Source organism: Protobothrops mucrosquamatus, unplaced genomic scaffold, assembly GCF_001527695.2.
Source record: "Protobothrops mucrosquamatus isolate PMUCROS unplaced genomic scaffold, P.Mucros_1.0 scaffold1036, whole genome shotgun sequence".
Lineage (NCBI taxonomy): Eukaryota > Metazoa > Chordata > Lepidosauria > Squamata > Viperidae > Protobothrops > Protobothrops mucrosquamatus.
Window position 1 is genome coordinate 179997 of NW_015387268.1, and position 10705 is coordinate 190701.

The window sequence follows — 10705 nt, forward strand, 5'->3', positions numbered from 1 at the left end:
ATGTGGGCTGAGGGCGCTCCATCATTGCAGGTCTTCAAGAAAAGGTTAGACGGCCATTTGACTGGGCTGGGGAAGACCTCCTGCTTGGGGGGGGGCTGTTGGAGGAAGACCTTCGAGGTTCCTTCCAACTCGGCCACTGTGACTGTTTCGGAGCCGAGGGTTTTGGCGGGCTGGGAGGAGAAGCCGTCGGAGCGAAGCGTCCGCGGCCCTCGGCAGCCTTGAAACCGGGGCGGGCAACGCTCCATCAGGCAGAGCCAGCAACAGCTGCCACGGGCGAGCGGGGGCCGCCTCCGCAGTGTCCCGCCCGCCCTCCCAGCCAATGAGCGAGCGGCCGAGCGCCGCGCCTCCTGCCCGGCCCGCCGAGGGGGGCAGAGGGACGCTTGCGGGGGGGCTTCTTTGCCCTTCTACTTCGCCAGGCCGCCCCCCCTCCGGCCAGGCCCCGCCCCGCCCTTTGCCAGCGCCTCATCCGGGGCGGCTCCGCCCGCCCGCCCGTCGCTCCGTCCCTGCCCGGCCGGGGCTTTCGTCGCTCCGCCCCTGCTCGCCAGCTTTGCCGGGCTCCTCCTGCTCGGCGGCTCCGGGCGCTTCTGACTGGTGGGCGCGGAGGAAAAGTTGCCCGAGGCGGCGGCGGCGACCTGACCGGAGAGGTACCCGACTGGCGGGAAGGCCCTTCTGACGCCCGAGGTCCCCCGGGAAACGACCCAAGCCCGTCTGTCGTCGCGGGCAGGTGGCTCGTTTCCCGGCTGCGGGGCGGGCTAAAGGCGGATCCGCTCCGGCCGGTCTTCGGCGCGGCCACCTGCTCGAAGCCTGCAACGTGGCTCTGGCGCTTCCCGCGTTCTTGCCGAGCAATCGAGCCGGCCTCGGAACCTTCGCGGAGAGTCCGAAGGGGCCTCCGGGGTCCTGCGAGGCTTCGGAGGGGCAGCCGGGTAGCCTTTCCGAGCCGCCAAGCAGCGCTTCCCGGAGCTGGGGAGGATTTGGAGCTGCCCGCCAAGAGCCGCGGGGTCCAGGGTCCAAATTTGGAGCTGGCCTCTTTACCCTCCCTCCGCCCGGGGAGACCGAGCCAATCTGAGCGGCTTCTGCCGCTCCTCCTGCCTGTATGGGGGGGGGACACCATATTCTGCTTTCCCCCATAGTGACGGACAGGCTGTATCTCTTCCGGAGTCTCTCCACGGGCGCGCAGGCAGGGCCGCCCCTTCTCAGTTTCAGGGGGCGGCGAGGGAGGGGTGGTTGAGCAGCTCTGCTGCCCAGAGGTCCGCAGGTAGATCCAGATCTCCCCCTGCAGCTTCTTCTGCTTTCCCTGGGCAGCCTTTTCACTCGAAGGAGAAGCCTCAGCCTGGGAAGCCCCCCCCCCCCCCCCGTTACTGGGGTTGCTTTGTTAAGGCCCCGAAGCTGAAGGGTGGCAGGGCAGCATTTTGGCAGCTTTTCAGCAGCTGCACCCAGGGTTGTAATTACCACATACAGCTCGTGGGTGTGGTTAGTGTGCATCAACTCTATGAATAATTGGAATAATTATAATTCTATGAAAAATCATATAGAATAGAACAGAGCTGGAAGGAACCTTGGAGGTCTTCTAGTCCAGCCCCCTGCTCAAGTAGGAGAACCTATACCATCTCAGACAAGTGACTGTCTAGGGCCGCTCTTCTTAAAAACCTCCAGTGATGGAGCGCCCACGATTTCTGGAGGCCAGCTGTTCCACTGGTTAATTGTCCTCACTGTCAGGAAGTTTCTCCTTAATTCCAGGTTGCTTTTCTCCTTGATCAGTTTCCAACCATTGTTTCTCATCCTTCCCTATGGTGCTCTGGCCCCCTCTGCCTTGTGGCAGCCCCTCAGATACTGGAACACTGCTATCCTGTCTCCCCTATTTCTTCTTTTCTTTAGACTAGCCAAACCCAAGTCCTGCAGCTGTTCTTTGTATGTTTTAGTCTCCAGGCCTTTGATCATCTTAGTTGATGGAGCATCCACGATTTCTGAAGGCCAGCTGTTCCACTGGTTCATTGTCCTCACTGTCAGGAAGTTTCTTCTTAATTCCAGCTTGCTTCTCTCTTTGATCAGTTTCCATCCATTGTTTTTTGTCTTGCCTTCTAGTGCTCTGGAAAATAAGTTGACTCCCCTCTTCTTTGTGGCAGCCCCCCAAATACTGTAATACTGCTATCATGTCATCCCTAATCTTTCTTTTCTCTAGACTGGCCACACCCAATTCCTGCAACCATTTTTCATATGTTTTTCCCCAAGTCATCTTAGTTGCTCTTCTTTGCACTTTTCCCAAAGTCTCAACATCTTTTTTGTAATGGGGTGACCAAAACTAGATGTAGTATTCCAGGTATGACCTTACTAAGGATTTATAAACCGGTACTAATACTTCATGTGATTTTGATTCTATGCCTCTGTTTACACAACAAAGGATTCTGTTAGCTTTTTTGGCTGCTGCCACACACTACTGACTCATATTTAATGATCATCCACTAGGACTCCAAGGTCCCTCTCATAGTTGCTGTTTTTGAGCCAAGTTTCAGCTAATCTGTACTTGTACCTTTGATTTTTCCTGCCTAAGTATAAAACTTTGCTTTTCTCCACACTGAATTTCATTTTGTTGGAGATGGCCCATTGTTCAAGTCTGTCAAGATCTTTTTGGATCCTAAGCTTGTCTTCTGGGGTGTTTTTTTCTGCCAGCTTAGTGTTGTCTGCAGATTTTGTAAGTTCCCCTTCTATTCCCTCATCTAAGTCATTTATGAAGATATTGAAGAGTACTAGGCCTAAGAAAGAACCTTGTGGTTCCCCACTGCTTATTTCGATGTACATAAGTACCATTAAGGACTACTCATTGAATATGGTTTGTCAGTCAGTTACAAATCCATCTGGTGGTGATGCTGTCTATCCCACATTTTTCTAGTTTACCAAGAAATAGGTTGTGATCTACTTTGTCGAATGCCTTGCTGAAGTCTAAGTATACTATGTCACAGCATGTCGCTTGTCTACTAATTTACTGACTCTGTCAAAGAATGAAGTAAGATTGGTTTGGCATGACCTGTTTTTAACAAATCCATGCTGGCTACTAGTTATAACTTTGTTTCTAGATCAGGACTTTTCAACCTTTTTACCCATTGTACCACTTTTAGGATATGGCAACATCCGAGTACCACCAGTCGCCTAGCAAGGTGTCAAAAACTTGACCCCCCCCCCAAAAAAGGAAAAAAGTGATAAAGTACAGGTAGTCCTCGACTTACAACAGTTTGCTTAGTGACTGAAGTTACAATGGCACTGAAAAAGTGCCCCCCAAGCCACAGCCGAGCAAAACACCTGCCTGCCCACCCAGTGGCGCTTTTCCTCCTGTCTGAGGTTTCATTGTTGTGAGCAGCGGGGGTGGGGTGGGGGTGTTTGATTTTTATTCCCCCTGTCTGCTGGGTGGTTGCAGCAGGTTTTGGTCACTTCACATGACCCTGGGACACTGTGACCATCATAAATATGAACCAGTTGCCATCTGAATGTAAATCACAAGACCCTGCAACATTCCAGCTGATCGGCACTTCTTCTGGGCTCAGCAGAAGCGCCAGGATCAGCGCCAAGCTGCAGCTGGATCCTGGCGCTGATCCTGGTGCTTCCACTGAGCCCTGACAGCCCTGCAGCTCCAGCCATCTCTCGCTCAAGCTTGTGCGGTGCTGCTGCCACCGGTTCAGCTCGTTCCCCTCCCCCACTACCACTTTTCTAGGATGGTCGCGTACCACCTGCCAGGTGCCAATGTACCACAGGTGGTACCCGTACCACTGGTTGAAAAGCCCTGCTCTGGTAGATCCCTGATGTTACAGGGTTTTTGAAAGGCATGGTACAGTGGTTCTGAGATGACACCTGCCAGTTCCTTCAGAACTCGGGTGGTCTCAGTGATTTATATTCATCAAGGTCAGACAGTTGTTCTCTTACCATTTTCTTGTTTATTTTAATTTTTATTTTGGGCCTGTCTTTTACAGTTATGTTTTTGATAGTAGTTGGCTGTAGTTTCTTTTTGCATAAAGAATGATGCAAAAAAGGAATTAAGTCTGCTTTCTCTCTATTGCCTGTTACTTTCTTGCCATCTTTTCTCTTTAGTGGACCGACTGTTTCCTTGACTTTTTTCTTGTTATTTATATGTTGAAAGAAACTTTTTTTTAAAATTATCTTTGACTTTTGTTTCAAGTCTTTGTTTATTCTGAGCCTTGACTTTCCTAACTTCATCTTTGCAGATTCGGGCTATCTGCTGATATTCTGCCTTAGTTATATGTCCCTCTTTCCATTTTTTGTACTTATCCTTTTTGTCTTTCACTTTATCAGACAGATCTTTGTGCAACCATGCTAGTTTCTTCTTGGATTTCTTGTTTTTATTTTTCAGTGGTATTGTGTTGGACTGGGCTTTTATGATAATATTTTTCAGAGTTTCCCAAGCTTCTTGGGATTTTTATCCATGGAACTTTTCTTAAGCTCTCTCTGAGTTTCTTAAAATCAGCTCTTTTAAAGATTAAGACACTGGAAGGCTTTCATCCATGTTATTGGGTATTTCTGTAGAGGTGTAGTGATTTCTTGCATACAGTGCAACTCCTCTTTTGTTGGGTCTGTGTCTTTTGAACAATTTATGTCCTAGCAGTATGTTCTGATCGTGGGTTCCATCCCACCAAGTTCCAGTAATGGCAACAATGTTATACCTGCCCTCATGTATCAGGACTTCAAGTTTTCCCTCTTTGTCCCCCAAATTCTGAGCATTGAGGTATAGGCATCTGAGCTCTTTATGGCTGAATTTGCTTCCTACATCTCCTGATTTATACCCGATTACCCTTCCTTCTCACCATTGCCTTCTTCATTGTCTGATTTGTTGTCCTGAGGTTTATGCTTGGGGTTTGGTCTTAAAGATTAGTCACCCTCTCCTTCCCTTTCTCATTTAAAGCCCTTCAGATGATCTGAGGCAGTTATTTCCAAACATCACCACCACCACCTCCTCCTCCTCCTCCTCCTCTTCCTCCTCTTGCCTTGTGCTGTTCCAGTTGTTTCTGCCCCCACTTTATCAGGCTGAGGCAGAGAGATCCTGCTTTGCTAATTTGGATTATGTGGGGAAGAAGATTTCTTCTGGGTGCCTGTCATCAATGTCCTCCTCTCTCTTCAGATCGCCATGGCCCACCTGAGGTGTGTGCTCCAAGCAGCAGCAGGTCTACAATTACGTAATTCTAGACGAAGGCTACAGTTCTTCAGTAGCAGTGCTGGACTGACTATAGAGAAGAATGTCCCATATCAGAAGACACTGAAGGAAGAGGGCCACTCCTCCCGCGAAGGGCCCACAAAGCCCCTTCCTACCTCTGCAGATGTGGTGGTGGTAGGTGGGGGTAGCCTTGGATGCCAGACAATCTACCACCTTGCCAAGAAGGGCATGACCAATGTGGTCTTGCTTGAAAGGGATCGTTTGACCTCAGGGACTACCTGGCATACTGCAGGTAAAGAAGGGAGCTCCTGGTGGGAAGGTCCTCTTTGGGTGATTATGTCAGTGGCTGTCATGGTGTATTCACCATCACTTGTGTAATCCAAGCTATTGGTCAGGATGGGGTCAGAAAGCAGGCTCCTCTTCTCTCAGCAGTTGATCAGATGCTCAAACCTTAAATGTTTTCCTTACAGTGATTAAGCTGGTGGTTCATCCCTGCAGCTGCTGCCTTTGATCTGGCATCTATGTAAAAAGGCCGGCAGTTTACAAAATTGCCAGGCCAGAGAATGTTCCCATCAGAAATAAAGTCATGGCTCACCAGAGGGACTGACACCAGTGTTCTCAAAGAGAAAATTCAATAAAAATGTTAAATTACTGCTTTAAAAAACATTGTTAAATATTATGAAATCATTTCAATGGGACCTTGTTGTGTTATAAAATATAGCCTTTTCAAAAATGGATAAATTGTACATTTCTTAAACAGACTTTGATGTCCAGAACAGTACTACAGTTCCAATTTCTCTGCATTTGTCAGGGCCCACTTCAAAACCTCATCCCAAGAAAGCAGGACTCTTGGAACAGTTCCATTCCAAAAGGAACTTTTATTAGGAGAAGCTGATAGCAGGCATAGAAGGCAGGATCTGAGGGTTTCCCGCTCAGATCAATAGGTTAAAAGAGTCCCAAGCAAACTCCATCCCAATAGTCCATCTGGTCAGTTTCAATGAGCCAATCCCCAGGTGTTAAGTCCGCTGTAGGAACAGAGCTGATAATGGGGTCAGTTCCCATGATTGTGAAGATGATGTTGGGTCTTCACACCTTCCCTTCCACAGCAAGAGATAAGCCAGATGTCCAGAGGCACATTCCTTTCTCACCCCAGGTTGACATCAAGGGAAAGACAGTTCAAAGAGTAAGTATGTAGAAACAGCAGAACAGATACATTGTAGCAAAGCAGAAACATACCACAGAGCCTTCTCCCCTCCCCCTCAGGAGAATGGCAGAACCCACAGAAAGAAATGGAAAGAATTAAAATAGATCCCCCTCCCCAGGAGAGGAATGAGTTCTGACATCCTGCCCCCCTTAGAAAAAAGAGAGATCCACCTGTAGAAAATAAAACAGAAAAAGGGGGAGACAAAGATTAGTCTGGTTTATCTGGATATGCAGCGTAAAACGTACTAAGTAATTTGGGGGCTCTGACATGACGTTTCTGAACCCACTCATATTGGGAAGGAGGCAGATGTTTCCATGCTACTAGATATTGGGTGGAACCATGGTGTTTTCTGGAATCTAGAATTTCTTTTATTTCAAAATGTTGTTCACCTTCTACCATGACTGGAGGAGGTGAAGGAGCTACAGCTGGCCTTAAGGGCAATTGCAGTTCACGTTTTAAAAGGCTGCAGTGGAAAATTGGGTGAACCTGTCAGTGTTTTTGGGAACTCCAATTCTACCGTGACAATTTTTACCGGGGAACTTGGCAAATAATATCGGATATTGGAATGGAGAGGGAAGAGCCTGCGATGGAGGGGGAAGCCTCCCACTGAGCAGATCCCTGCAAATACTCCAACTCTGAATCCTCAAGCTCATCGGAAGAGGAAGTGGTCGCAGAATGCTGCCACAAGCCCAGGTGGTCAATGGATGTCGGGAAGAAGGAGGACTGGGAGAAGAAGGCCAGGAAGGTGACCCTCAGATGAGGTAATCAACCAGGTTGGAAAGTCGAGATGAAGAGGACACTCCACCTTAGCGAAGATGAGGAGGATCGGCCACTACCTTCCAGCTGGTTGCTGGAACAAGCAATCGACATGATGAAGATAGCAAGATAGCAAGAGAAGTCAGCTGCATGGCGGACCTACTGGGGTTAGCTCCGTAGGGAAAGCGGAGCCTGCAGCGGGAATGGGGAGCCTCGGAGGGTCGGAGGCTTTGCCTGGACCCTGATTCGGGGTGCTGGGCTCCCCGGCGGCCGGGTGTATGACTCACCGGTCACCCCGGTCTTGGCCTGAGCTCCTCGGTCTCCCCGGTCTCGGCCTGAACTCGGCCCGGTCGCGGCCTGACGAGGACCGGGTTGGGCGAAGGGCGCGGCCTGGTGGCCCGGCGGTGGGCTCGGCCTGGTTCCGGCCCGGTTTTCGGCCGGAGGAAGANGTGGAAGTGCAAGATCACAGGGCTAAATTCTGAGTTGATTTTACTTCCAGTTGAACTGGGATTTATCTGTTCTCATAAGAGCCAGTTTGGTGTAGTGGTTAAGGCATCAGGCTAGAAATCAAAAGATTGTTCTAGTCTCTTCTTAAGCAGAAGGCCAGCTGGATGACCTTGGGCCAGTAATTCTCTCTTAACCCTACAAAAAAAAACAATGGAAAACTCAACCCTAATTTTACCTAAAAAACTGCAGTCACTTGGAATCAACACTGGCTTGAAGCCATCTCTCTGTATATCTGTCTATCTCCCCATCCATCCATCCATCCATCCATCCATCCATCCATCCATCCATCCATCCATCCATCATGGACTGGCCTGCAGCTATCCTGGTTTCTTTTCCTAAACCAATTTCAGTAAAGTCTTTTATCTCGCTGAGATTGAATTAGAGACCATGTTCTTGTTTTTACTTATTTATTGGTTGGTTTCAGTTTATATCACCACATTTGTCCATCCCATGTCTTCAATTTCATTGGAGAGAAATAAAGCCTTAGTAAGATCACAGCTTGAATACTGCAGCCAATTTTGGTCACCATATCACAAAAAAAAGATGTTGACAGTTTGGAAAAAATTCAGAGAAGAGCAACTAAGATGGTCAAAGGCCTGGAGATCAAAACATACGAAGAACGGCTGCGGAATTTGGGTTTGGCTAGTCCAGGGGTCGGCAACCTGTGACAGTGAAAGAGCCACTTGGACCCGTTTTCCTCGCAAAAGAAAAAAATGGGAGCCGCAAAATGTGCGCGCGCATGCGTGCATGCGCACAGAACAAGGGGCTTGATTAAAGAGCGGAGCTTAAGGCGAGACATGCATCGGCCCTCCCCCCCCCCGGATCCAGCTCTGGTATGGACGGCTCTGCCGTCTTGGCTTCTCCTCCCCTCCCCCTGCTCTCCCTCTCTGGGACTTTCTTCTTTCCGCCTTTTGGCACGAAGGTTCCCAGGGAGCGGAGGAGGAGGCCGACGGGGAGAAAGAGCTGCTGCGGTGAATCTTCCGAGATGGCAGCAGACGGCCGCTTGGGCTCGCCTATCTCAGCCTGCTGCGGGAGGCTGGAGTTGAGGCTTCTGGCTCGCTCTGGGAGGGGTGCTTGGAAAAGAGAGGATGGGAAGTGGAAAGTGGAAGAAAGGACTTCTTCCACCTCTCTGGGGTTCTTTCGCTGGGAGGGGGAGGAAGCAGCTGTTTGCTCCGTGGGAGGTGGGAGCAGACAGCCTCTCCTTCAAACTTTCCCAAATGACTCCAGGAGCGAAGCGAGCTCCGAGTCCCCGGAATGTCAACTTTGCGAAAGAGAGGCGGTGGTGGGATTAAAATAAAATGAGGTGGGGGAGGTTGAGGAAACCCAGCAGACGCCTACATCAGAGGGCCAGCAAGAAAGACAAGATCAGGGAGAGGAAGAAAGCTTTCGGGGCTTGTGCACAGACATAGCTGACTCCTCCTCGTCTCCTGCCCTTGCTGCATCTCCTGTGGAGACGCATTTGCATCTCTCTGTGTCTCTGCCACTGAAAGCCATCCTGCAGCTCGATTCTTGAAGCAATTTCAATCGGCCCATTCATTGGCAAGAGTCCCCATGGAAGTCAATGGAGGTCCGCAGCACCTCCAAGTCTGTTGATTTTACCGGCTCAGCGGCCCGGGGACAGCCAGAAACCAATGCCCCCGCCAGTCCCCACCCCCGCTGCGCCTCCCCAGCCCGGGGAGACACGAGGCCGGATCAGCAGCCCAGGGATGGACAGAAACCAATGCCGCCAGCCCCGCCGCGCTTCCCCAGCCCGGGGAGAAGCGAGGCCGGCTCAGCGGCCCGGGGACGGCCAGAAACTAATTCTGCCACCCCCGCCGTGCTTCCCCAGCCCGGGGAGACACGAGGCCGGCTCAGCCGCCCGGGGATGGCCGGAAACTAATGCCGCCGCCCCGCCGCGCTTCCGCAGCCCGGGGAGACACGAGGCCGGTTCAGCCGCCCGGGGACGGCCAGAAACTAATGCCGCTGCCCCCGCCGCGCTTCCCCAGCCCGGGGAGATGCGAGGCCGGCTCAGCGGCCCGGGGACGGCCAGAAACTAATGCCGCCGCCCCGCCGCACTTCCGCAGCACGGGGAGACACGAGGCCGGCTCAGCGGCCCGGGGACGGCCAGAAACTAATGCCGCCGCCCCCGCCGTGCTTCCCCAGCCCGGGGAGATGCGAGGCCGGCTCAGCAGCCCGGGGACAGCCAGAGACCAATGCCCCTGCCGGCCGCCGTTGCCGCCCAGCTCGGGGAGACACGAGGCTGGCTCAGCGGGCCGGTGAGAGGCAGGAACCAATGCCCCCGCCGGATGCCGGCCTTGCCAGGCCTGCCGCCCAGCCCGGGGAGACGTGAGGCCGGCTCAGCGGCCCGGGGATGGCCAGAAACCTATGCCCCTGCCACCTACCGCCCAGCGCGGGGAGACATGAGGCCGGCTCAGCAGCCCGGGGAGGGGCAGGAACTGATGCCCCTATTGGCCGCCGGCCCCGCCAGGCCTGCTGCCCAGCCCGGGGAGACACGAGGCTAGCTCGGCTGCCCCTCAGCCTGGTACAGGGAGGGTGGTGTGATCAGTACGGTCAGTGGGAGGGGCAGATATGGCAGGAGCAGAGGACCATATCGGGTTTTGGGAGCACGCACACGCTGCTTACAAGCTTGTGGGTGCTCCGGTCCTCAGGACTCTACTCGGCCCCCAGGGATCTTAGACCCTCGGGCCCGGGATCACCGGCTGATGCTATGCAATGCCAGGTCCGTGGTGAACAAGGCCCCCCTCATCCAAGATCTCATTCAAGAGGGGGGTGCCGACCTGGCAGGTATCACCAAGACCTGGCTGGGCACGGAAGGGGGTGTACCCCTCGTGGACATCTGCCCGCCGGGTTTCCAGGTATTTCATCAGCCAAGGACCCGGGGTATGGGCGGTGGGGTAGCGGTCATTATAAGGGAGAGCCTATGTCCGAGGGGGACCACTGTACCTCAGATAGACGGTGTGGAGTCCCTCCTTGTGAAATGGGGACAAGGGGTACAAGTGGGCCTGTTGATTATATACCTGGCCCCCTGCTATGTATCAACGGCCCTGCCTGAGCTGGCTGACGTAATAGCCGGGGTGGCGGTT

At 52.4% G+C, this 10705-nt stretch overlaps 1 protein-coding gene across 1 annotated transcript in view; it reads left to right on the forward strand.

Annotated features, from left to right (window-relative positions):
• The window catches only part of SARDH (sarcosine dehydrogenase), an 82818-nt gene continuing 72113 nt past the window's right edge, over nt 1-10705 (forward strand). The window contains exons 1-3 of the mRNA XM_015819974.2: nt 1-44; nt 437-644; nt 5123-5447. Coding sequence (XP_015675460.2) covers nt 1-44; nt 437-644; nt 5123-5447 — 577 coding nt within the window. The remainder of the gene's footprint in view (nt 45-436; nt 645-5122; nt 5448-10705) is intronic.